This window comes from Xiphias gladius, chromosome 2 (genome assembly GCF_016859285.1).
Source record: "Xiphias gladius isolate SHS-SW01 ecotype Sanya breed wild chromosome 2, ASM1685928v1, whole genome shotgun sequence".
In the NCBI taxonomy this organism is placed as follows: Eukaryota; Metazoa; Chordata; class Actinopteri; order Istiophoriformes; family Xiphiidae; genus Xiphias; species Xiphias gladius.
The window spans coordinates 5,118,289-5,145,064 of record NC_053401.1 but is presented as its reverse complement, the minus strand read 5'-3'; the positions used below and the strand labels follow the sequence as shown (position 1 = coordinate 5,145,064).

Sequence of the window (26,776 nt, the reverse complement as noted above, 5' to 3'; positions counted from 1 at the left end):
GTCTGTCTACGATTTGGTATATTAAAGGGCAATGCTCACCCAGGTTGGGGGCGCTGGCTGCCTGCTTGCCTCCACGCAGCTTGAAGAATCCACGGCCAAAAGAAGAGCGGGCCTTCTTGCTACCGAAACTCTCATTACTTGTGGTGTTTGCTTTAGCAGGGGGGGAGGAACGAGGTCCCGCTTTATTATTGGCCTGTGAGAAAAATACAGGAGAGTAGAAAAGTTAGGACATGGCCAGAGATACACCATTTCACTTTTAAATTCAAGCAGTGGAAGAGAAAAAAAGTTTAGTTGCACCATTTAACCACTAGGTGTCAGAGCAGGACCATGTGCAGGACAGGCTCATACCATGCCTCCCGTGATTGGTCCTGTGACTACTCTGGCAGCGACTCTCTCAAAAACAGGACAGTGACTTGGATCATTCACAGTCTCCACATCCAAAGGTCAAAAGGAAAATTAATGATCACTCTGAGTGTTTAAGCCACTGGAGCTAATTTGATTTTATGCTCTACGCTCAAGTCAGTCTACTTGTCCACTGGAGACTCATCGTGTCCACATCAGAGAAGACGGGGTCTTACCTGGTCAGTGCCGCTGGTTATGGCCGAGCTGAAAGAACAAGGAGGAGTGTGTGAGTATTCGGTCAAGAAACAAGTGGTTTAAGAGTCTCGAAACATCCTCCACATCCAGCCCACCGGAAGCGCTGCGGGGTTTCTGACAATCCACGGGATTAAAAGTCACATTGCTGGTGTGAGAACTGTGCACAGAGCACCCACCGGTGTTTTCACTTAAGCTGCTTGATTAGACCACTTGTAAGGACGGTGTGGGCGTGGGGCTGAATCGATCGCCTGCGATCACCACACAGTGCGTGCCAGTTCAGATTTTCCTGTCCGATTTGACCCCCCCCTCATGTAAACACAGGCGACGATAGCCTCACGAGGAGGGAAACGCCTGTCTCTCAGCTGATCTAAGATTTGAGTGGTTGAGATGTCGGATCAAAAATATGGCACAGAAACTTTTAATATTTTGTTTAGTCGGAGATATTTAGATTTCGCACCGTGAAGGTTCGTGTTAATGAATGTGTGGTAAGTGGTGCTTTTATCAGTCAGAAAAGCTGGATACATTCGGCTCATATTACAGACAGTTTTCTCCCCGACCGCAATCTCTGATAGTTGTAGTCTACATTATTTTTTATTATTACTTATTTAAATTTGTAAGTATCACGAGGCAACATAAACATTTACTAACAAGGACTCTTAAAATGATATCTGATGAAAACTATTTCTTTGTCTCTTTCCTCTGCCTGTGTATTCAGACCATTTCTTTAGTTTGAGAGGGACAGGTCAGGCAGTAAAGTCTGGGCTTATATACACAGCGGACGGATACGGTGGCTGCCTTACATGAGAACTGCAGCCCCTCTAAATTTACATGTGAAATAAAATGCGTAATATGGAGGTTAAACCATAACGATCACAGATCACCTAATGTGTGCATTTTATGAGTCTACCCTGCCATATAGAAGAACGTCACTGAAACAGCAGTTACTGGAGTCTGAGTACGAGCTGAATAGTTTGGTCCGATAATACTTTATTAAATCAGGATCTAACGGGGTGCGAGTGCTTCTGCGACTTCAGTGTACAGACTGTTGGGGCTGTTAGAAACAGCAGAGGTCTAATCAGCCAGAATAATGTAGTATGTATGAGATGAAAAGTAATGGAGAAAAAAAAAAAAATTCAGTGACTAGAGTAACTGTTTTTGTTGATTTGATCATTGAAAGCAAACTGTATCAACCACACACATTCTTCTTATATAGAATTAACAGCTGAAGCTTTAATGACAAACCTATCAAAGCACACTGTGTATTTTTAGAAATATCTGACAAAGCTTTCGGAAGGTCTGTGACCAAAACATCAGCTGGAATTCATACTTTGTGTAGATAATTCAGTGTATTTCATTCCACCCATGAGACTTTCATAGCAGATGGCTAATAATGTCATGGATGAGGGACAGCTGGATGATTTAGTGAGCTCACTGAAAGAAACACCTCAAAACAGAGCAAGAAACATCTTTTTGACAATGATTGAGTGCAGTGATTCACAACTTTTCTTGTGGAGTAATGTATAATTTTACCTCTTAAGCCCCTTGAAAAAAAAAAGATTAAAATCAAAAAGGTCTAAAAAGGTATAATCCCTCATTGATTGGACGGCTCGGACTTTGTAAACATGCAAAGTGTGATGATGTGATTCCACCCACGAGACTAAATAAAACAGAACCACGGGGGTTTTAGTAACACGTAGGAACAATAATTACGTTTTAAACCTAATTAGGTTTAAAACCCTGATTAGGTTTAAAACCTAAAACCTAAAAAAAAAAAGTTAGTTTACCTTTCTGCTGCCTGTAGCTGTCGTTCTCTGTCCAGTTCATTCATTTCAGAGAGCACTGCTATACATGGAATAGACTGAGACAACAGACAGCAACAGAGGAAAACAGGATTAATTGGACATTTATTTATTTTTTTTGCCAATGGCAGAACATTTACCCCAGTCCAAAAAATAATAACCCGAACAGAATCTGAAATTGTTTCCAAAGAGAAACAATTTCAGAGTGGGAGGCCGAAATTGGGTTTTTTTCTAAAAGGAAGTCCACAGTCTGGGGTTCATCCTGTGTGCGAATTGTTTTGACAGAAGTTGTATTTACCTCGCCAAGGCTCCTTCCTGCCTCCCCCTCCAACACCAGGGTGACCTGATCCACCTCCATGGCTATGGGAACCGAGGGATCATCTGGGATATCATCATAGTCATCTTCCTTTAGTTTCTCTGAGAGTGGACAGTTAGGACAGGGATGTACTGGAATGAAAACCCACCGAGCTCAGTTTATCCTTTGTTGGGCTCGTCATAAACCTTCATTATGAGAATATATTCAAAGAATGTTCCATAGGGACGAGCAGGTGTGTAGGTAATGTACAGTACATGAAAACAGGGTCCTCTGAGTAACAAAACGCTCTCTCTTATGGTTTATTTTCTTGATATTAGTAGTTATTTGGAGGTCAACAGGTACACAAATAACTCAACCATTTCATCTGGGGCGGCAGTAAACAATTATTCTCATTACTGATAATCTGCAAATTACTTTTTCACTTCATCTGTGAATTTCAGTGAAAGTCTATAAAATGCCACAAAACTCTGAAAAATGGCTGTCACAGTTTCCCAGAGCCCAGGGTGTCATTTTCAAATGTCTAGTTTTCTCCAACCGACAGTTAAAAACACTAAATTGTTTTAATACAAAGATATAAAACAGATAAAAGCTGCAAATCCTCACACTGGAGAAGCTGGAATCACAGAATGTTTGGAGTTTTTTGCTTAAAAAGTTTATTATAAATGATGCCCATTTTATCTTAACATAAAGTGAGAGCCTATTTCAAATCCAAAAACTTTTCATTCAATTCAGTATTGATATGGTGACAGCAATGCACATAACTAAATGAATTGAGAGTATGATTAAAATATGTTCTTGGAACGCAGTCTGACCTTTGACCAGCTCCTGCACTTTCTTGCACTTTGTAAGCGACTCCTCCAGCTCTTTTATCCTTCTCTCCTGTGAATGAACATGCATGGCGTTACAGCGAAGACTGGCTCGAGCGAATCAAAGCGGCCTCTCAGCCGCTGCTGCTTGTGTCCACAACATCACGTCACACCGTACCTTTTCATCGTTGGCTGACGTCACTGTCTCCAGCACCCTCTTCATCTTCAGCATTTCTGTATCTGCGGAGGAAAAAGACATTCTTTGTACTTGTGCAAGGTTGGGTTAGTTTAGCTTCAACTCCCCGCGGATCTGAAAGCAGCCAGCAGAAACCAGAAATAATGAAGCCACTGGGGTTCGGTGTGCCGGTCAGCGGGGCTCTTATTTCGGCTTGTTGCTGCAATGACCTATTGATTCAATCATCACCACAAATGATCAAAAACGAGGACTTTCTGTGTATTCTACTTAGAAGCGCTACACAATTAAAGATATGGCAACCACTCGGTAATCTAATCCAAACCAGCTTGTCATGGTATTGTGGTACACCGTATGAGCAGGTTTGTGGTTTGATTGCAGTTAATCAAATCAGAGTCCAGTATTTATCTTCTTATAAAATCTTAATCCTTTTTCAAAACCTATGTTCTGATTTTAACTACCTTTAAAAGCTGCAGTAACATTTTTATGACAGCAATGGATGAAATGACTATGTGTATGTGACAGGGGTCCACAAAGAGAGAAACTCACAGAGAAATACCACCTGACCGTGCAGTTCCCCTTAGCTTTACGAAGCGACTCGGCCTCTTTTAGCTTAGTTTGTATTTTACTGACCACTACTTTACTTCTTTCATTCAGTCTCAGTGTTCTAGTCAGCGGGCATCAAAGAGCTCTGAGGCCCCACTGTACAGTGAGCTGGTGAACATAACGGAGCATTGAGCTGCTAAAAAGGCAGGTATGTCCCTCAGGAGTCCATGGAGACTAAACAAAAGCTAAAAAGGAGAGTGTATATTGGACTTAGATGCCACAGGTGGCAATTTTAGTGTTGCTCTGTGTCTGATGGATGTGTAAGGCAACGGTTTAGAACTGATCATATGTCTTGTAGCATTTATAATGTTTTGCTGTGCCAACCCCCTGAAAGTGGTCCAAAAAAAAAAAAAAAAACCCCAAAAACAAAAAAAGAAAGCAATTAATGCAGTTTTAAGCACGAAAAACATAATGTTTGAGAACTAAAACTCACAAGTTTAAGACTCATAGAACAAAAAACAAAAAAAATCAGGTTTTGTAAAATAGATTAGATATAGTCTATTACGCTAAATCGCTGCTTCACCACTGTATACATTTAGATTTATACTTTATAGTACATAAGTCTTTACTAATAAAAAAGAAAAGGTAGATAAATGCGGATATTTTAACTAAGAACCAGATCCAAAGTGGACACTGCTTTCATAACCCATGTTTTTGAGACAGGGTGGCCTCTCAGTTGGGCAAACTGGAGTTAAACTCAACCCCCTACCTGGGTTCAAGACCACTGCTAATCAGTATTTGTTCTGGTTCTTAAAATTCTCTACATAAACAATATCGCAAAAGCGCCGTGACTGGACTGAGTTCAAGTAATTTCTCAATCATAATTTTGGGTTACAGTTGGATTCTTTCTTGAAAGAAAAACAGTTATGTGGTTAGCTTCACAGGTTTAATGTTACATACAACTTGTGCATGTAAATTGAGCTGAAAGGCAAAATAAAAAAAAATAAAAACCTAAAGTACTTCAGGTTATAATGTCCAGCAAGTGTTTACAGGCAGACCAGTACAAGAGACTCCCTTTTAAATAAATTACATTCCTCTACCATCAGAGTGGATAAGATAATGTCGGCAGTTGGTGGAAGGAGGAAGACAGGTTACAGACAGACAGATAAGGACTTAAGTAAAAAAAAAGGGCGTTATCAAATAACCTCATCATAGTTTGGACTATCTGTGAAATGTAAGATGGTGAAAAAATAATTAATGGCTAAATCCAGATAAAAAAGTAAGGAATCCATTATTTCTTCAGGAAAGCTGCTGGAGGGGGGTCTGTTGTCGTTGGAATGTGAAATGTCTATTTGCCTAATCCTCATAAATCCATCGTAATATTAGAGTTGGACTGCATGAAATGGTACCAGAGACTTCCAGACAATCATTAAACACAGCTCCCACCTCTGTCTCCTCCCTCAGCTCTGCTGTGGCTCTCCACCCTCAGGCTGCTCTCATCCTTCAGCCTCCTCAGCTCCAACTCCCGCTCCTCCAGCCGCCTCTGCAGGAGCTGCAGCTCCTCCTAAGACAGAGGAAAGATGTTAAGTCTTGACGCTGCAATTCTCCTCACGTTACCTGTGAATCGGACTTGGGTAGAAGGATAGAATCGATTTAGTCTAGGTTTTCAGTTTTTAATTATATTTTTATTTACAAGCTTTTATTGCCTAGACACATATTATTGAGCACATAAGGCGTATACACACTTGAATGTTTGCACATTCGTGTCCCTAATAACCTCGTTGATCCTCTGCCTTTTTGTGTTATGCCATCATCAGGTCAACATCTAAATTTGTCCAATACTTGGTTTTATGACCAAATACCTGCTAAACTCAGGACATTCCCATCAGGCTCAGCTGTACTTTCTGTTTAGTGCTAATTAGCACACAATAGCATGCTAAATGCTGAACTAGACAAACATTACACCTGCTATGCATCAGCATGTTAGCCCTGTCATGTGAGGATGTTAGCATGCTGATGTTAGCATTTAGCTCAAAGCATGACTGTGCCAAAGTCCGGCCTCACAGAGCCGCTAGCGTCGCCGTAGACTCTTGGTCTTGTTTGAAAACTTTGGAAAGCTCCTCCAGAGCCAAAGAATAACCGTTTTCACAAAACGTCTTGTGAGGACTAAAGTGAATTTCATGTGCAAAATCAGTGGTGTGAACCTTTGACAAAATATTAGTAAGAATTAGTCCTTCAGTAGGTCAGTTAGTGTTTTAGTTAGTCAGTTCAATGTGTTCTCTGTTTAACACACAGTGGGGGTCTTGTGAGATTCAGTGCAAGCTCATACTATTCACCAAACCTAGTGGACACGCTGAAAAACAGGACAGACATAAAAATTCCACAAACTGTCTCATCAAGGTCTGCTCATAGAACTTAATGTTTAAATCACTATTTAATAGAAATCAAGAAGATGACCAGTTAAAAAGATGTGTACCTTTACAACTGAAGAATTACGCCGTAATGTGTTGTTCAACAGGTGTTAATACCAAGAAAAGCTAATAGAGGATTTGAACCTGGTACAAATCTTGTAACCAGTACAGGTGGAAGCACTTACAGCAAGAGTGGTGAAAGTCAGGAAAGCAGTGTGCAGCAGTGGAGAAGGAGCAGGTTTAGAGGATCTTAAGGGCCAGAAAGGAGAAGAGTACAAGCTGGAGATTAAACCTCCTTCACCTCGTCTCCAGTGAACCGCTCAATGTTCCACTTTGGACGCTTGACAGGTTAGCATGTTGCGGAGGGGAGGGGAGGGGAGGGGATGGGGGGGCAGAAAAAGGTGAAAATGGTGGAAAAGGGAGGAATGAGCAGAGAAACAATGTCAGGGGAAGAAAAGAAAAAAATCGAAATGATGTACGCAAGTGTAATGACGCATTTCAAAAGGGCAAAAATCTAATCTGATCTCCTGTCTCCATAGTCAAATGATAAAGAATGATCATTCAGCAGTGAACTACACACACTCACTTTGGTAGCTTTGAGGTTCTTCTCACACTGCAGTCTTTCATTCTCTATGTCAGTCACTCTGAACCGCAGGTCCGTAACTTCCTGGTACAAGCCCTGGGGAGGAGAAAAGAACTCCCATTACCCATTAAACCCGGAAAATAATCTGCGCTGGGGAATTTTATGGAGACTGTGTGGGGGAAGAGTACTGTTTTTTTTTTTGTGTTTTGGTTGTTTTTTTAAACAGGGCTAGAATTCCTGCCAAAGGCACGAAACATTGTTTCGATACTGACTTTTTGAAAAGCTCAGTCCACACATGGAGACGAATTCTGGTCTAAAGAGAAGAATCGTGGTCAGTTACTGTGAAACTGCTGTTATCCACGATCAGCAGTGTAATAGTGCTGCGACTTGGAGAAACTGACATTAAATGGAATGTGAGTTGACATTTAGGTGTACTTTTGCCATCAATATCAACTCACACATTTCTGAATTGCATTGAATGTCATTTGGCAGTTGAGATGTACTATACATGGACTGGGACACTTCTCATGAAAAAACATTTTACCCAGGTTGAATTTGTTTGGGTTTTTTACCTGTATGTCAAAAGGTTTAACACACAGCCAATGTGTGTATATAACTACTGATAGTGTTACTGATAGTAACACTGATAGTGCACATTTTCATAGTCCCTCCTTTTCCTCTGTAATGCATACAGGGTACAGCACTGGAAACAAGGACTTCCCTGAACATAAATTAATACATTTTTATAAAATATAACATCAGCCTTCAGGGTAAGAGAGCAGAGGTGCCATTTCTAACAGCAAAACCCATTATATTTTTACTGGCTATTGTTTTAGCCATTATTTACTTAATAAATTAATGACAAGCTGAGATGCATCCGGATCTGGGTAGCTTACCACCTCAGCTGACAAAATTCCTGGGGGAAACCCCGGAGTATGTTCAGAGTTTGGGCAGTACTGTTTCCATCACACTAATGTGGCCGTGGGGTCAGTGAGTTGGTAAGACACTTGATTATTTGGATCCCTTTTAGCTGTTGAATCACAGCAGCTATTCCTCCTGGGGTACCTGTGAGCTAAAACTAAGCCCTCTGCACCGTGCAAAGTCATGCTGCATTAGCTACCAACAGTTCCTGTCTACATGGTAACCGTGAAAGTACAGAGAACGTTAAACTGGATTACTTTTGATACTGAAGAAAAAAAGTCTCCATGTGAAGTTATAAGCTGTAGATCTATGGTCTAATGGAGATAAACATATCTTTGAGCATTTCTGTACTGCAATTTCTCGTTACTTATTGACTAACGTGGGTGCCAGTACCGATTTATTGTTCATAAGCAATAGGATAGTATCAGCCATGCCTTTGTATCAATCAGGCTCTAATAAGGACATTTTTTATGAATTCTAAACAGATTTATGGACATTAATCCTCAACACAAACTGGCATCACTGTAAAGAGTAAGCTGCACTGATTCCCACAGTCTGTGTATGACGTGTGTGTGTGTGTGTTCTGGTTTGACTGAGTTATGACACTGAGAAAAAGTAGTGACCTTTACTTTTTCTCAATCAGGCGCAAAAGGTTGAACAAATAGAGCAATCTGAATGTGTCAGCATTGCTTCGAGAGGATTGGCGTAATTAATTCTACATGGAGGCTAAACAAAAATAAATGTGTGCAGTTGCAGAAAAAAAAAAAAAAAACCCTTAAAGATTTTACTGTCTGGAAATACCACATAGTATTCTCCAAATATGTCCCCGCTAGTGGACAGAGGGTATGGAAACTGGAAACTGTAACTCCTATAGCCTTTTATAACCTTAGAGAGGGGAAAGGAGGAGCGGAATGGGTGGGTGGGGGGTTCTGGCAGGAAACAGCTGCCGGAGCACAAGGGGTGCTCAAGCCTCTTTTGTAACCCTTGAAGAAGTTCACCCAGCACCACATGTCAGATCTGAATCCTCCAGCCGAGTGAGACAAACCTTTGTGACTTCAACACAATGACTGGAAGGCTGCCATCCTTCAGAGTCGCACATCACATAAAACAAAGTGCCGGTGCAACTGAGAACTTCATTATCTGTGCTCCATTTCACAGCCTGGGATACTGTACATGTTAAGAACGTGTACCTCATTTTCCCTGTGATCCCTCTCCACAGCCGTCAGCTTCAGCTTCAGACTTGACACCTCAGTCATCAGCTCCAACTTCTGGGTCTCCAGTGCTGTCCGGTTCAACAGCTCCTGTGGAGCAAGATGCACACTTTGTGAAGCTGCATTAAAATATTGCAAGGGAAGATCACAGTTTAAAAAAAAAAAAAGGCTGACGTAACTGTGTGTTAATTTCCATTCATATAAATTTCACATTTGGAAACTGCAGAACCGAGTTAAGGTCAATTTGTAGAGGCCTTACCTGTTGAAGCAGCTCCTCAGTAGCATTTAGTTTCTCCCGATGATGCTCAAGGCAAGTGTCAAGGTCCCGAATCTTTTCACCTTGCACCTCCACCTGGTCTGTCAGAACACTTACCTGGACAGTGATGAGACATCTTTGTTAATGAATATTTTGGTTACTCAATCAGCTTCTTACTAAGAGTGATGAGATCATACACGAAGACAACATTTTCTGCCAGAGTTGGAACAGTCTTACTCCTTTCACAAGGGTAATGTCTGTATATTTGTTATGTTTTGTCTATGTTCGTCCTACTGGTTTGAAGTGGGTGGGGCTCAGCTGGAAAAAGATGTTGTCATCTACACCAATCGGGGTTTAACAAAATGTGAAACTAAATCTGATGACAGTTTGCTTATTGTGCCAGAAATTTCAATCGATATGATCAAACCACATCCCCACAATCGCGTTCAGATTAGCTGAGTTTTTAGGGGGATAAATGTAAAGTTCTTTATAGATAGTCGACATCTGCATCTGCTTCACGCTATGGGTCATCTGCATTTAACACTAATCATTTGTTCCTTTCCGTCATATTTCCTCAAAATCTGTCGAGTAGTTTTTAAAATATTCAGCTAACTACCAGACCTCTTTGGTAGAGATAAATACACAAGAGGAACCAAGCACAATACTACTTAACTGCCCATTGAGGTAAATTGTTTTGCTGTCTTTTGAAGAGTTTTGCTTCCATACCTGAAGAACAAGACACTCTTTGTCACTCTCCAGTCGTGACAGACGTTCTTGGTAGACTGCGTCTGAGCCATGCCCGTTAGTCTGAAATAAGCGACAATGTGTGTTGATTTGCTGCATCAGTTAAATAAAACTTTAAACTGTTATTTCCTCTGAAAAGGGAGCTCATGAAATGAAGAAGGGGAAAGCCTTCAGCTTTCATGTCGAAACACGGGTCAGGTTGAGGAGGCCAAATGAAAATAAATACACATCAGCCTCGAGCCACATAGATTTTCTAATGGGTGAATACCACTTAAGTGTATAACCATATAACCTCTCTGGACAATTAACTCACATGTTTTCCCATTAATGAAAAGAAAAGATATGCTAGTTGAGTTTTCCAGAGAAACATGCGAGGGTCAGTAGTGTGCTCACGTGCAAGTTATTTGAAAACTGAATCAAAAGCAAACTCCTCGCTCAAATATCACACATGGAGAGACGAGGCCACGAGGAAAGAAAAACAAAGAGCCTCACTCTGAGTCAACGTGAGTTTAAAAGATGGAAACTATTTGCAGCCGGACGCCTATGGAAACTCCATCATTCACAAACCATGTCATAACAGTACTTTAACAATAAACAGAGTCACAGTATAGGCAATGGAGCGGCATCAAGAGATGCAAAGCAGATCAGAGGATAATTCATACCAGGTGACGTCTTAAAACTGCACCTACAGACACTGATATCATTATAAACAGAATTGGGCTGCAATAGAATAAGAGGTAAAAAAACAATGTCATTTTCTGTTTTTTTAATCTACATGTACAAATAAATATTGGCTAGAGGATTCATGATGACGTTTTTTTTCTCTGGTCAATGACAATAAGCATCACAGACCCAATTTCCCACTTCATTGCATTAGTTTCTGTGTCTTGACCAGGTCAGATAACTTTTTTTTAAGATCAGATAGGTAAGTGTAAAAGCACCAAAGAGAGACTGGAGATGTACTGATATCTGATAACTCCAACAACCTTAGCAGGAGGTTTGAGATGCTGAAAAGGTGCAAATGCATCCGTCTCTCCAAGATGCATATGTAATCTTTACTTTTCAACTCGTTTATCTGATCCCCGATCAGTTCCACCACTGAATGACCTGTATGGGTGAGTGGGAGACGTAAAGGAGCGCCCGTGAAGACCCAAAAAAATAAATAAATAAAACATTTTTTTGTCTTGCTTGTAGTCCCTAAGATATATAACTTGTATACACTTACTTGTATACAATCTTTCAAATATGTTTTCCAGATCGTTGTCAGTGCTTTTTAAAAGATTAAACGTGTTTAAATGCAAGTTGAAACTGGCTCATGCATGAACTGTGCTATAAATTTGCCTTGTCTTGCCTATATATGGTTCATCCATGTATTTGCGTTTATAGTTTATAGCTAGCTTAACTGTTATTGTGACTAAACCGCTGAAGTGCAGAGGTTATTCTTCTTCTGGCATTTTCGGCAGTTACCGACCAGCTTCAGATGGATTACCAAAACCCTCTGGTCTGGTGTAGGGCTGACCCTGATTTGCACGTAGCCCGGGAAACACATATATACAGACACATATGTGGCTGTAAGTGTATTAAATCTCATCTGGATTTCATCTGGACACGAGACACTTGAAATGACAAGTGTAGCCTGGGGCCAAAGGGGTAATGCTCCCACCACAAGTTACAACACCTGCCTTCTCAAGAGCAATGCTATAGAAAGGGCCCCTCTCTGATTTGCACCAGCCATAACAGCGGTGAAGAAGTAAAAAATTACATCTAAGAAGTGTCTGATTTGAGCTGTCACCACATTTTGGGATTCCTTTTACAGATACAAACAATTTAACACTGTCTATATATACACACACACAAATATCTTTTCTCATACCTTCATACTAGAAGACAATGCATGGAAGGCTAAATAGCACGTTTTTTTTTTTTACCATTCGTCCCTGCAGCCACTCTGCCACCCCCTCTGCAGTGGAGTCAGGGATCTGACAGCGCAGGTTGTCCTTCTCCTCATTGTCCATAAGCTCCAGTGCTGCCCGCAGGTCCTCAAGGAGATGCAGCACCCGAAGGCCACCCAGGAAAGGTGAAGTGGGCGACTGGCAGTCAAAAAGCCCATTGGAGTAGTCCATGGCCTTGGAGCCTGGGGAAGCAGGGACGATAAGAGTTTGATGTCAGATGTTGACCGAAACAAAGAAATTATATTTCATATAATGTGACATTACAAGAACTCATCCGGCTGGTATGAAACTCAAAATGAAAATCTAATGTGTTGGGTTCTCACAGACATAATATCCGGCTATGACTAAAAAGGAGAATTTATGATCAAAGCTACTTTTGGCTGATCTGTGGGTGTGGTATGACAAGCCAAAACTACAAATTTTAGTTTTTGTGCAACTGTATGTTTACTTCTTTTTTCTGAACTTGTATCTTTTCCCACATGGTAACAAACTACTTCATCTTGTGAAGACGCCATTAAACAGACAGGCCAGGGGCCAAATGCATAAAACTCTTTGGGTTCACAACTGAAACTGTATGCACAAAAGACAGAAATATGCATATTCTCTTTTTTCATCAGATTTATAAATCCATCAATGCCTGCCTTACTCTAATTAGATTGCTTGCTTACCATCTAATAGTAGATTGTACATTGTTTGCATACTTTTGATTTGAGCTATTTCAGAGGTCAGTAACGTTACATGCAATATGTTCTTTATGGTTATGTTAATGTTAAAAATCAATTTAGAGACAACTCGTGGTAAACCAGTGGTCTAAGGCTTAACCACAGCGTGTGGCAGGGGAACTTTTGGCATTACCCTCCCCTTTCCACATGTTTCCTGCAGTTTTATTCACTGAAAGGCAAAAATTCCCCCTTCAAAATCCACATTTGATATTGATATTAAAAACATGAATTTATGATTTATATATGTGAGAAACAGAAAAAGGGAAAGCCAGTGAATTTAAGCAGATCTAATCCCATGGTCTTGTATGTTGCACAAAAATGTCATGGTTAAACTGCCATGAGCACTGGAGCTGATTGATAATACCTGCTGTTTATCCGATTGATTAAATAAAATATTTAGATTGAAGTACCACTTCGGACCCTGTAAGAACATTTTTTTCTTTAAGTAGCTCAGAATGCTTTTCTCTGAGGCCCTTGAGCTGAGTCATTTCACTCCTACTCATGCTAACAATTTCAGAAAAGTAGCTGCATAACAACTATATTTAGGTTCTTTTTGGTATTCTCTCCACCCATGCATTAACACAAACACACACTACTGCAAACATAATAGGCCAGCACGTGTTTCTAAGGGTTTTATCAAGCATCATATGACATGGTACAAGCAAATAATGAAAATTAAATGTCCTCCCGTATGTGCTGAAAACACAATTTCTGATTTTTCTTGGAAGCTACTGCAGCAGTGTGTTGACTGAAAGCGAGTGCACGATGTCCCCACCGTGTGCTTCAGCCAGACTCCGCACCATCTGTCATCTGTCTTAAATGTCAGCCGCGATGAATACGTCCAGTGGTAACAAAGAGTGAGCTAAATAAATAAATATCCAAACAATCATGGCTTCCGCACAGTAGCAAGGGAGTGGGGCTCGATGACGACTGTGGTTTCTGTGGAAACGGGGGACTGAGGGATGTCATGTGATCAGCCGCCACACTCCCATTGGAAAGGTCAGCACTATAATTACACAGATCAGCGGAAAAGTAGGGACTCTGAAACTGAAGCCTGCTCTGCTCATCTGCAGCGGCACAAGTATACAGAGTGTGGCCAAAAGTTCCCAAACAGGAATCTGTCTTCCAAGCTCACAGAGCTTGAATAATCATTAGTTTGGAAATGGAAACTTTCTCTTATTTCTCACAATGGAGCAATGGAGGCAAAAAGAGCCAACAATCTAGCAGCACAATTTTCTCTTTATTCCAAAACTTTAATGTAACCCTCCTGAATATACATAAAACTGCAGGTAGGAGTGGAAGGAGAAGGACACATTGTGTTACTGTCCAGTGGACGTAGTAATTTCCAGCTTGCAATTTAATGGTTTCCAGATGTGGCTAGGCCCTATTGTATGCCATGCCCACCTAAAGTGCTGTGGCCAAGTCTTAAAAGTCCAAGTGTACAGTGTGGTTACCTGCTATGATCCCATCCATTTGCTCCAACGCTGCTGCCAACATCTCGCTGGCGTCAGACATCATCTTCTGCTCCGTGAATCTGTAAGAGAAAAGGAGACAGGTTTTATGAGAAAAAGATGAGAGGAAGCAAAGAAGAAAGAGCCATAAAGACACTCTGCCAAAGGAAATATATCAAAGAATAACAGGGACCTCTCAAAATCTATCTCTTGTACAGACAGGGGTTTCCCGAAATTTACAGTAGCCAGCTGATGGATGTGTGCAGCAGCAAGACCAGTTTTTCTCTGGGGATGTGCTTTTTGCCAAACTAACCTTAAATGTGTGTTTATGGAAGCTATACAACTTATAAAAGAATTGACATTATTAAGATTGTAAGTACCAATTCTGAATTCAAACCTGAACAGAAGACTGACCATCTTCCAAAATACTTAAGTATTGTAAATTAAAGAAGATGAGACAAAAGTACTAATTTAATTTACATGATAACTGGGCGAACTGTCTGCTAAATAAGATCATGTGATAGGATCAAAAGCTCAAGAACAGCTACTAAATGGACTATGTGGTGAGATTGTTTTGTCAGCTATCTCGGTTAAACAAAACCAAAGAAAACAACAGCTCACTAAGATAAACATCACCTCAGTCAACAGCCACTTCAGACTTCTTCCAGCCGAAATGCAGAAATTTACCGACAAAAAAAAAAAAGTAGGAAGTGACATGGAAGCAATTAGAGGGATAATTAGCTGCTAATAATGACAGTAGCCCTTAACAAGTCAGGTCATTTTCATACTGATTCAAACTGTTGGTCCTCAAGTGGTAAAAACACTTCAGGACTTGGTGAGAAGGACGTTTTGATCCAATACATGTGAAGCAAAGCTAGAAAAAAGAGCCAAATGCTACGAGTAGACTGAGAAATGGGTGAATTGGTCGTGTCAAGTGTAACTAAGTCCAATCAAAATGTACAGCATGGAGAAGAGTCTGAAACAAACTCGCACTGGTTTCACTCAAACAAAGGCATAACAAATGTTTTTAAAAAGATAAAAGACAATTGTTGGTCTGTAATGATTTTTTATGATCAAGACTTCAGCCCTGAATTCTGCAACAGTGCAAGATAACAAATCCAAATTCCTGGAGAACCCCTTAGAGCTTGAAATGGTTAGTCCATTTATCGGTTGGTCTTTCTACAGAAAAATAACTATCAACTACTTTAAATCAATATTTTTTCAAGCAAACACTGCTTAATTCTAGCATCTCAATTATTAAGATTCCCTTCTTTTCTGTGTCTTGTGTGCCTGCAAACTGAGTATTTTGGCGTTTTGGACTCCTGGGTTTTAGACCGTTAGTCTGACAAAACAAGCATTTTGAAGACATCACCATCAGTAATGAAAATGTTTATTAGTTGCAGCTCTTGTCCCCATTATTTTTATTGCTCAGAGTATTACTTTGCTCTTATGCAAGCATCAATTTCAAACTGCAAAGCTTATTTGTATGTTTTTACGTTTCCATTTGAAAAAAATGTAACTGTGTTATCACTAATCCTGTTATGGTACAAGCTCTCATTCTTCCTTTTCCATTGACTGCTGCATCAAATTAACCCTGCTGTCTGTGCCACAAAAAACTGTCCGCTTGGAAGACAAAAAACAAAGTGATCCCCTGGAGTTATTACCCAGAAGGCTTTATTTCTGGCGGCCGAGCGGTCACGGGTGCTTATGGGCAGGCTCCTATCTGGAATAATGGCACTATTCTACCAGGGGTCTCAGCCCTTGTAGCATTGGCATGCTCGGCATCTCAAACTTCCACAACAAAGTTGGACAGTATCCCCATGACCACTGATTTCAAACACTTATCACATGTCTATCCTTTACTTGCATTGAGCACTTATCACTTCAAACAAAATCTGATTTGAGGAGGTCGAGACAGTATACAGTTTGTGGAGAGAGCAGCCAAGCAGCCCAGAACTAACTGCCTAAAAACAGTGGCTCCACTTGTTCAGATATCCCATGGTAGGGGGGCAGGGGCTGCAGGCTTTACTTCATTTCCTCCCTCTCTGGGGTCACAGTGTCACACCTAGTAGGGTAAAAAAAAATAGCCATTAAGAGCAAAATTAAACCAATGGTCTCTATATGAGCTGGTGGCTGGGGACTGCTGTTAACACAAGGTGCCTTTAAGTGCCCCACTGCCTAAATTCAACTTTACACGCCACAGAAAGGGGAGTAAGTTTCTTCCAAAACATCATGCACACTGCTGTATATTTGCACTACTCCAGAATACATGAGCAGAATACTGGATGTGTATATGCACACATGACACATCATTCAAAGCGAGACAAAACAGGACTTTGGTCAATAAGCATGCCAGAAAATACCTCAGATTTCAAAATACAACAACCTTCTTTCAAATTAAATTTTACAGTTCCCATGGGGATTGAGGGTGGAGGAATGCCACAGATACATGTCTTACTACAAATACATTTTCCTCCACAGGCATTTCCGGATAATTTTGGAAAACCATCACTCACTCTCACCAGGGTGAAAGCTGTATTTGGTCAGCTGCTTGTTTCACCCCGTGGGAGAAACCTAAAGCTTGTCTGACAGTAGTCTTCCTCTCACAGAGTAACCGCGGGTGTACAGATGAATTTAAACATTTAGCTTTTAAAACACTTAGAACACAAGATAAAACAAATCATTGTTGTGGCATTGTAGAGGCTGGTATTCTCTTTCCTCTGCTTTCTTGTGATAAGAGCCACATCAAATCTGGTATTATGAGTCTTATGACAAATCCCATTCTGCAGAAAACAGAGCTTCTTAACAGTCAACATGCTATTCTGAATTTACTCTCAGTTTACGTCTGAGAAAGAATGAAACAATCTTGTGCTGGTCATGTGGCAGAAAGTGGCACTGAAACTTGCCACGTAAACTAGTCTCTCCATTCATCAGACTCATAAAACCAGACCCTTTAAAATGCCAGGCTGAGACATTTTCCACTTCTTTTTGCATCAGTGATGAGCAGGTCATCCATAAAGAACTTTCTGACCAAAACCTCAAGAGAAAAGCCCACAGATTAGGTTCTACCTCTCCAGCCATGTGAAGAAGTGTGTCTGTATGAAGCAATGGTGATTGATAATGCCACAGTGTAGGAGTGAGCACTATACACATTCCTGAGCAGGTTAGTTCTCCCAAAAACCAAACACTAGTGCCTGGTACTGACATCTCCGCTGACCTCTGCGACCCCCACCCCCATCCTTCACACTAAATCCTGCTTTATTCAGTCAAAAACATCAGGCTGTTGGTATTTTTCCAATTATCAACAAATACCCAGAAAAGACCAAAACAAACCAAGATTTGATCCTACTAACAAGTATTCCCTGTTTTTCCAAAGCCTGAGATATCTTATTACTCTGTGCCATAAAGCCAACAACTATTAAAAACACATAAATTATAAACACCTTTGCACTGGGCCACATCTTCCGTCATTACCATGAACACACACAATGTTGTTAATTTTGAGTCAATTTCACATATACTGTCTTGCTACCAGAAATACTTAATAAAGCAGCAAATCTATATTCATCCACAGCTGAAAATAGTCCCCAACAACTGCATAATTTATCCCTGTTTGAGTTATGATTGCACAAAACTACTGTGTCCAGCTTTTTTTTATAAAATTAAACTACATATTTCTGTCATGTCTTGAAGACATTTTCTTTAGGAATGAATACACTTGGGTCTAACTGCCACAAAAGTTTGGTAAGTCCAATTTTTCTGAGAGATGTACTAAGGGCTTGGGTATACTCAATCAGAACTAGTTCAAACTAGTGTATATAGTTGTTCCGGTCGGCCGCACTTAAAGGCAGAGTAAAAAATTGGCCGTCACAGGGGAGACGTGATATCGTTTACAAATGGGGATAACGGCGCGCATTTTCAGACAGTCTCCCCCAGAAGACGTTCATAGTGTTGCACGCGGTTGTTCACATGAAAAGTGACAGAAATAGTTGCGCCAAAAATGAACAAAAGAGCTCAGAGAGAAGTTCATCCCATGGCTCCTTTCTCACCTCCGCACAGCTGGCCAATCACTGCACAAAGTGGGTGTGAATGTCGGATCGTAGGTTTTGGAAAGTTACAGAAGTGGTCAGACACAGCCCCTGCAATCCAAAATCAAGAGAGGTGTAGGTGGAGGTGGTTACTGTAATTATCCGACCATCTGACAAGCACTTCTGAAGAGGCATACCAGCCCCTTAAATGCACTGTTAATTTTTGTCTTTTAAAGAGATCTGTTGACTCTAAGTAAAAAGTAGAATAAAACTAGCTTTACTCTTTAACTAATCCTATAGAGGAGTTGTACAACTCCAAATTGAAATGTGCTTTTTGGAGACATGAGGGATGAACAAGTTTTATATTGTGAAAATGCTTTGCCTACTTGCTTGTGTCAGTAAAATATAATTTTTCATTAAATGACCTTAGCATACTGTGTGCAAAGTAGAAATGTTCATATTACAAAGACATGAATAAAAACCTCTGCTGAATGAGGACCAGTGACAGCTTTCTAAAATCAGCTCCTTACTCCAAAACAATGTCTTAATCATTGCACAGTCTGCATGCACTTTATTTGAGGCTTGATGCTCTAACCAACAGGCTAATAGTAGAAAAACCACAATAAGAGCACAGTTCACTTATGGCTCTGTTTCTAACGGAACATTCAAACGAACTTGTTTAAAAAAGGCATCAATGCCATGTATCAAAATGTATCTGACAGAAGTAATACTTTTATTCAAGTTTGTTATATTAATAAAGATTATAGAAACACGCATCTGTATGAAAGTCAAACCGGACTCCAATGCTGTGAGGTGGTTTTAACATCAACCAGATGGAGATGATACAATATAGAAAAGATATGGAGGGGGAGGGACATACACACACACAAACAGTCGTGCTCCAGCTGTGGTACAGATGTGCATTTCAGACCTTAACTGGCTCAGAGTAGCATTGAAGTAGAATTAGATGCAGCACAGTAACGCAACTAGTAGTCGCAATAAGCGTTTAGACTTGGTCATAGTAAGTAGCTTCTGATGTGAACGACATAGTGGACCTTTAGCAAATCAGTTTGTTGCTTTCCACTGGTTAGAATTATTCTGCTTATTTAACATATCTTTCTGGACAAAATATTTTTGCACATGGTATCCAATTAAATCTCCTTTAAAAAGTTAATAAAGGTGTCCCACAGGGATCAATACTAGGTCCCTTGCTATTTACTTGGAGTATCTTTTTTCCAGCTTCACATTGTAAAGTTGATCATACCATCTTGTATGCCATCGTTTCCACTATAAGAAGCCATCAGGGCTGCTACCAATTATTATTTTAAATATAACTATGCAGATTATATTCGAAATAACTTGATTAAAAGTCTATAAAATATCAGAAGACAAGGTGATGTCATTAATTGTCTTGTTTTTTCTGAACTCAGAAATATTCAATTTAACATAATAATAAGACCAAGAAAGTCACTAAATTATCACATTTGAGAACAAGGAACCATCAAATCTTTGTAATTTCTGCTTTAAAAATTACCTACACATAATCAATTATCGAAATACATTTTTTGTCGTTCAACTAATCGTAGAGGGCCTACAAACCATCCCCTTTCCATGTCATAGTCTGCCTTCTGTCTGCCCTCTTTAAACAGTTTAAAACTTGTCGTCAACAGTGCCGTCACTTGTCTATCCATGCCCTCAGTGGTGATTTAACTCACATAGCGAGGTATTATAATATATTTTAAAAAGGTCTTGTTTGAGAGCAGATTATTCATCAGCAGAAAACTTCTAATTAAATAAACCTTAATGAAATAAACTAGTAGTATTAGAAGAAGTAGTTGTGGCAGTCACTCTAGTAGTCGTATCAGTAGGAGTGGTTACAGTAATGTGAGCAGTAGTGATGATATTGTATAGTTTTAATTGCAGTATTTGCATGCTGTATTGTATGTAAATTAGGGTTGCAACAAACAATTTATTTTCATTATTGAGTGATTTGCTGATTATTTTCTTGATCAATTGTTTTGTATACAGAACGCCAGAAAGTAGTGAAAACTGAACCCAGAGCCCAAGAGCAAATGTCAAAGGTCTCATTTTGTCTGTCCCTACCCCAAAACTATTTAATTTACTATCATTTAAGACAAATAAAAGTTTTAAAAAATCTTCGCATTTTAGAAGCTGAAATTGACTTGTGGAAGTCAGTCCCATCTGAAATCCAACCCCCAGTCAAACAATCTGCATTGGTTTACACTTCCCCGAGAGATGGCCCAGTGGACTTTTAGTCTGGGCTGCAGTGAGGTCAGACTGTCCAGGCTTCAAACTAGTGCTTTATTGCTCACCACAGCAGCGACACTGCATAAACAAGTCTTTGTCTTCCAGAGACTCACATGGTAGCACCACGACACTGATCCCAAGTTATTGCAGTTTTTCCACGTGGCCCCGACTACATCACAGTCAGACATCACATTGGAGGGGAAAAAATAACTGGTGGAAAGGGACTGGAGGAACTGAGTAAGAGATCTTAGCAGGCCAAGATAAACTGCCTTTCTTTGCTTCTGTTATCAAGGTTTTAGCACAAAGAGAAGCCCTTTCTAAGAATGCATTCTTAGTCATATTAAAAGGCATAATTTCAGAGACTCAAAAGTTAAGTAAAATACTGTAGAGTTAAATGAGTTCTACATGAGTGCCTACAATGACTGAGCTGAAACCATAAACAGGCTTGAAACAGAGGCATCCCCACACTCAGGAAGACCTTCTCTCAGCCCTGTCCGGAAGCGTTTCCTGGCACATTCTGGAGAAATGTCTTCCTCTTTGTCAGAAACTGCCATTTCCCCAGTAATCTCAGTACTGTCTGCACTAACAACACTAAAAGCTGAAACTCCAAAAGCCACTGTACAGCTTTCGTCACATCATAGAGCACAAAAGAGTACCAGCTTTCCTCAAATTAGGGCGGAATTTACACGGCTAATATATAAAACTTGGCCTTTAATTATGTTCCTGTAAAACAATTGTTTCAAATTAAGTTAAGATTTTAATTTAATTTCAGAAGTGTGTAAACATCCCAATATATCATGTGACTTGAAAGTGACACCTCCCTTCTTTCAAAATACAGCACCACACACGTACTTTACCAAGAATGCAAGGAATGCAAATGTCAAAAAAAAAAAACAAACAACGGTGCCTAAGATAGAAAAGTCCCTGTCAATTTTCTGGATACAAGGCGTCAGGAAAAACAGAATCAAAAAATTAGAAACATTTTTAGGATCTCTTGCATGTTTATCTTAAAGCAGGCCTGCTGTTAACACAAACCAGGGCTGATAATGGACTCTCTTTACCTGACTGAGCAACAAACAAACGCCTGTTGCCTGAGGAAACAGGATGATTGCTGCCAGGAGATAAGATTTATTTAGTTGCGTCTCTTAAACAATCACAGAGCAATGTGAGGAAAAAGTGTTTGATTATGCTAGTTCTCCCCCTATAACATCAGATATGGCTGTGCGGGCAAGTGTGCAACAGCATGGATTTCCTGAGCCGTTGACCGTTAGCTGTGCGAGTGTGGCAAGGGATACTAATATGGTTATTGTCGGAGAGGGAAATAAAATCCTTTGTTATGCTTTCAGTTCTCTGCCTGGAAGCCAAGACATCATCAGACATATGCAGAGTGGAGGGCTGCCAGCTGGTTATGTAGCGAGCGCCTCGGGAGGTAGGTTTTTCCTGAACAACCGTATACCACAGAGGTTTACCCAAACAAAGGCTGAAGAAGTCTGAGGCTGTTAATGAAATAAGCCGACACTGGACCAGAAACAGCTGCAAACTGCTGGCTTTGTGCTGGCTGCTACTGTCTTCTCTACAGCAACTGGTGGGAGCCAAACTGAGTCTGACTGGGGGTGCAGCACAATGATTCATTATTTGGCTTCTACATTAATGGACATGCAATGCATAAATCTCTGGTAAAGCTCTGGCTAAATTAAAAAAACAAAACAAAGGTCTTCAAATACAGAGCAAGCATGATACAACTCATTAAAACAATAATGACCTGAAAGTACCAAATCTGAGAAAAAAACAACTCTCTCTCATAACATCTTTTCTTTATCCCTTCTATTTGGATGATATTTGATACGAATTAGCAGTTTTTACATGTACGCTTTTTTGTTAATATGAAATCCAAGCACTAGTGATGCTGTTTTGTTTGCCACTGTTGAGTAGTTAACGACGTTAGTGAATCTGCCATAGACTGAACCATGAAATAACAACACAATAACACAGCAACGCTATAAATCCTAAGGATATTAGCTCTGGGAATTTCTTTTGATACCAAAGCTAGAAAATACAATAATACAAATCATCACTACTAGTGGACATACTGTAAAGACCTATTGGAATAAGCGATATCTTTAATGCTCAAAAAATGTTAACAAAAGATAAGTAGCTGAACTCTCCGTTGGTACATTAGCTAACACAAACTCTTTATAATTAGCTACGTTAAGTCTAATTAATATGAGTGTAACAGGAAAATTAGCTTTTTTTGACCCGAACTTTGACACTATTAAGTTAAGCTAGCAGTCCAGCGAAGCTTGGATAAACAAACCGCTGAAACTAACGCCACCTCCGCTTTTGAAAACTACAAAAAGTCCAATGAAACTCCGGCGAACTTACAGTTTTCGACCCAGAAACGTTACCGGAGGGATCCTGCTATCTCCAGTGGGTTTTACTCCAAAACACCTTGAGCACTTTTCAGCGGGGCTTCATGGTTAGCGTTCACCTTCCCATTGAATTTCTCTGTGCACTGAAGTTTTCATCCCAACTTAAAAAAAAAAAAAAAAAAAAAAGCCTCACAGAGCGGCGTCAAGCTCATCGGCGCAGCGAGCAAAGTACGGAAACTCCGACGACTTGGGCTTAAAAATAAAAGACAAAGAAGGTCCGTTTTTACTTTTAAGCCCATGTCCAGCCTTGCTGGGCAAATGCAACTCCCCCTCTCATTATTACTCACTGATGTAATCCTTTTTATCTGGCCCTGACAGGAGAGATCTTTATACAAGCTGCCAGATTCCTGCCTCTACCTCTTCTTTGATGTAAACGTGTTTATATGTAGGTGTAGTTGTGTTTCAATGCAGGCATGCAAGCAATGCCTCTGTGTATGTATTTTTATCTTTTGCATATCTGTGCAAGCAAATTTAATAAAAAACAAATTAAAAACATAACTATATCATTCATACATACACTGGTTATTTTATCTATTGTATAGTCCTTATCTCTAGTGGTTTTACTGTATTTATCATTAATGTTTCTATTTGATCTTATTGTTTACCTTATTATCTTTTTTGTTTATCGTATTTTTATCGTGTATAATTACTTTCGCCTTTGGTACTGTCCCGAGTAACATCCTGAGAATTTCATTGTACAGACGACGTGCAATTCTTCGCCAACGACAAAGTTGAACTGAAAATTGAATGAAATAAAACTGAACGTTTCAAAGAGATTATTGTAAAGTTTTGTCACCTGGAAAGCACTGCTGCGATGTATCCCCGGTTTGTGCCAATTCAACAGAGTTGTTTTTGTGTATTTTGCCTTCAGTGTGCGCACAGATAAAGCCATAGATACATTTTTTGTAGTTGAACAAACATTTTCAATTTACTCATCCCGTAATATGTTTATTTCCACGTCTGATTGTGAAAAATTAAAGCTTTTTTCATATTTCCTGAGAACAAATGCCTCTTTCAGTTGTGACGTTAATTTAATGAAAAATGGCTCAGGAGTTGAGGACTAGTATGTGCTATATTTTGAAACTTTTTTCCGGAAACGATATTTGTTATTCTTTTCACTTAACACTGCGCATGCGTTCAATACATTCGCGGCCTTTCCAGAAAATAAGCTGATTTTTAATTACTTGGCAGCATTTAGCAGCGTACACTAGCCGAGGTATCGCAGTTATATGGCGGTGGACCTAAACTCCTCGCCTTCTCCGGCTTCACAAAATTTTAAAGACCCATTGAGAACCACCGAAAACTTTTGTCAGTATCAAACGGGTACTGTCCGAATGACCCGAGAGTCGCTACGCCTCTGAAAAATTACGAGGAGACCGCGAAGGCAACACCTGTGCGTTTCACCGTCCTCCTCACGTGCGGAACCTGAACGCGGGGTCCGTGGCAGCAAACGGCCCCTGTTGTTGCAGCTTGTCAAACGGCTTCGGAGCAACACATGTTGTGATTAAAACGTCTGACAGTAATGAGGTGAAAAATCACTCAGTTACAAAGAATATGTCTATGAAGACATATCCTAGTTGTCTCGGTGCTTTTAAACGCCCCCCCCCCCCCGGTGGCTCTTCAGCTTCTTTTCTCCACATCTCTTCGTTTGCGTTCGATGGTTTGATTTTCATTTCTGCCGTCGAACACGAGATAATGGATTTTACCTGGATTCACCCCATCAGCGCACCAAATGAAAAAAGATACATGTACGCGCTTTATAAAAGAAATCGGTTTCTCTCTGTTTTTTCATAGAGACCTTATGTAAACCGTCTTGTGTAACATAGCCTGAGTAATAGAGTACATTTACTCAAGTACCGCACTTCATGGTAATTTTGACATACTTGAGTATTTCGATTTTCTGCCACTTTATAGTTTTCACTTCGCCGTCTCCGTCCCAGCTGGAGTTGCTAGTTAGATTTCGGTTATTATCCAATGCATGTTGGATTAAATTGCCGTAGGTTACCAGTAAAACTATCGGCAGTATACCGCACAAAGTAGTTACCACTACCGCCACCTCACACAGACACACTATCAAGATGCTGCCGTCGAGGTTTCAGTAATGACAGTCCAAAGACTATAAATACAACTCTGAAAAAAGGGTCATTCTGCATAATGTTTAGTACTAAAGTACGTTTTCATGCCGATACTTCTGTACTTTACCTTTTCTTGTAATGGAATATTTTTATACTGCGTTGTTGTTATTTTCAGTTACTTACTTTTACACATACTTGGAAAAATTAGGCATTAAATGACCTGATTAAATTCAGGTTTGGACTGAGTCAATTCATCATCCCAGCCATATACACAGTAGTGACATATCCTAATTTTTTATTTTCTTTTTTTGTAACTTCAGCTGGTTTTTGTTCTTGTGCTGCTGTGCTACCTAATCTCCCTCTGGGAATAAAAGAAAAAAAAAAAACCCCTGATCTAATCTTATGTCCTTGGTGCAACACAGACAAACAAGACAGTGTATAAAATGAATAAGGGACGGTAATATAAAATATATTGGACGGCATAAGGCTTAAAACTTTGAAACTGAACAGACTGACTGTGCAAACTACATACAATATATATAAATGATCAGGAATTAGCAGCTGTTAGGGTATTTATAGCACCGGTAAGAACAATAGAAGAACCTAAGCGGCGAGATAAGTGAGGGCAGTTTGCAGAAGAGCTGGCTGAGCTATAATAAAGTGGATAGTGTATGGGTGGGTGGGTTGGGTGAGTGGGTGAGCAAATTGACAGCAAATCTCATTACACCCAGTGCAAATGAAAAGCCCTGTTCTTAGCTACAAAGGTCATATTCATTTTCAGTCCACTGTAGAATAATCACCTGTTGTTTGCAGAAAAAATACATCATGCAAACATCCTGATAAATATTTTCTCACACAGTCAAGTTTTGGGGGGGGGGGCAAACACACACAGACAGTTCAACCAGCAGGTGGAGTTAGAGGTGTTCTCGTGATTCTTGGATTACATGATGTAACACAGTTTCTTGCCTTTATGACGGAGCCTCGACTTTTTCCTCACAATACACTTGGTGCATGTAGTACAGACGTGAAATAACACGACTGTCCCTGCAGCACAGGACCCACTGAATGGAAGACTGATGTCTGGGGAAAGGCACCGGCACAGTGCATGATGGTGTTTGATTTAATGACAGTATAAGCTTAGATATCAGTACCGACTCACTGAGAAATAAGGTATTCATTTTGTATCAGCCTGTTGTGCAATATGTTGTACTAACACTAAACACATGCTTCCAGAACCAGCAGTTTTAGACAAATCTTATCATTTTAACTGTAGACAACAGGATGCTTTGCCCTCTCTGGCCTCTCTTCTCAGATGTGTGACATCCTGCACAAATTTTAAGTGTTTGTGCTCCATTTTGAAATTCAGTTCTCTTCCGCATAATAGTTCCTTGATTGCATTTGAAGATCAATACGGTGCGAACCGAAAGTGTTTGCACAAAACGACGGTCGGCTAAAGTATTATTCTTCA

The 26,776-nt window shown here is 40.1% G+C and overlaps 1 protein-coding gene across 2 annotated transcripts in view; it reads right to left on the bottom strand.

The window, feature by feature from the left end:
* The window catches only part of ppfibp1a (PPFIA binding protein 1a), a 30,335-nt gene extending 7,019 nt beyond the window's left edge, over window positions 1-23,316 (bottom strand). Inside the window, exons 1-14 of one of the 2 annotated variants that reach the window (XM_040140181.1) lie at window positions 23,187-23,316; window positions 14,512-14,591; window positions 12,312-12,517; window positions 10,366-10,446; window positions 9,643-9,756; window positions 9,363-9,473; window positions 7,255-7,347; window positions 5,704-5,821; window positions 3,697-3,758; window positions 3,525-3,591; window positions 2,695-2,813; window positions 2,382-2,455; window positions 579-606; window positions 40-193 (exon numbers count right to left, since the gene is read on the bottom strand). In XM_040140181.1, the coding sequence (XP_039996115.1) occupies window positions 40-193; window positions 579-606; window positions 2,382-2,455; window positions 2,695-2,813; window positions 3,525-3,591; window positions 3,697-3,758; window positions 5,704-5,821; window positions 7,255-7,347; window positions 9,363-9,473; window positions 9,643-9,756; window positions 10,366-10,446; window positions 12,312-12,517; window positions 14,512-14,575 (1,291 nt within the window). In that variant the 5' untranslated portion in view covers window positions 14,576-14,591; window positions 23,187-23,316. The remainder of the gene's footprint in view (window positions 1-39; window positions 194-578; window positions 607-2,381; window positions 2,456-2,694; window positions 2,814-3,524; window positions 3,592-3,696; window positions 3,759-5,703; window positions 5,822-7,254; window positions 7,348-9,362; window positions 9,474-9,642; window positions 9,757-10,365; window positions 10,447-12,311; window positions 12,518-14,511; window positions 14,592-23,186) is intronic. The other variant, XM_040140190.1, reaches the window with a different exon arrangement.
* Between the last annotated feature and the right edge of the window lie 3,460 nt (window positions 23,317-26,776).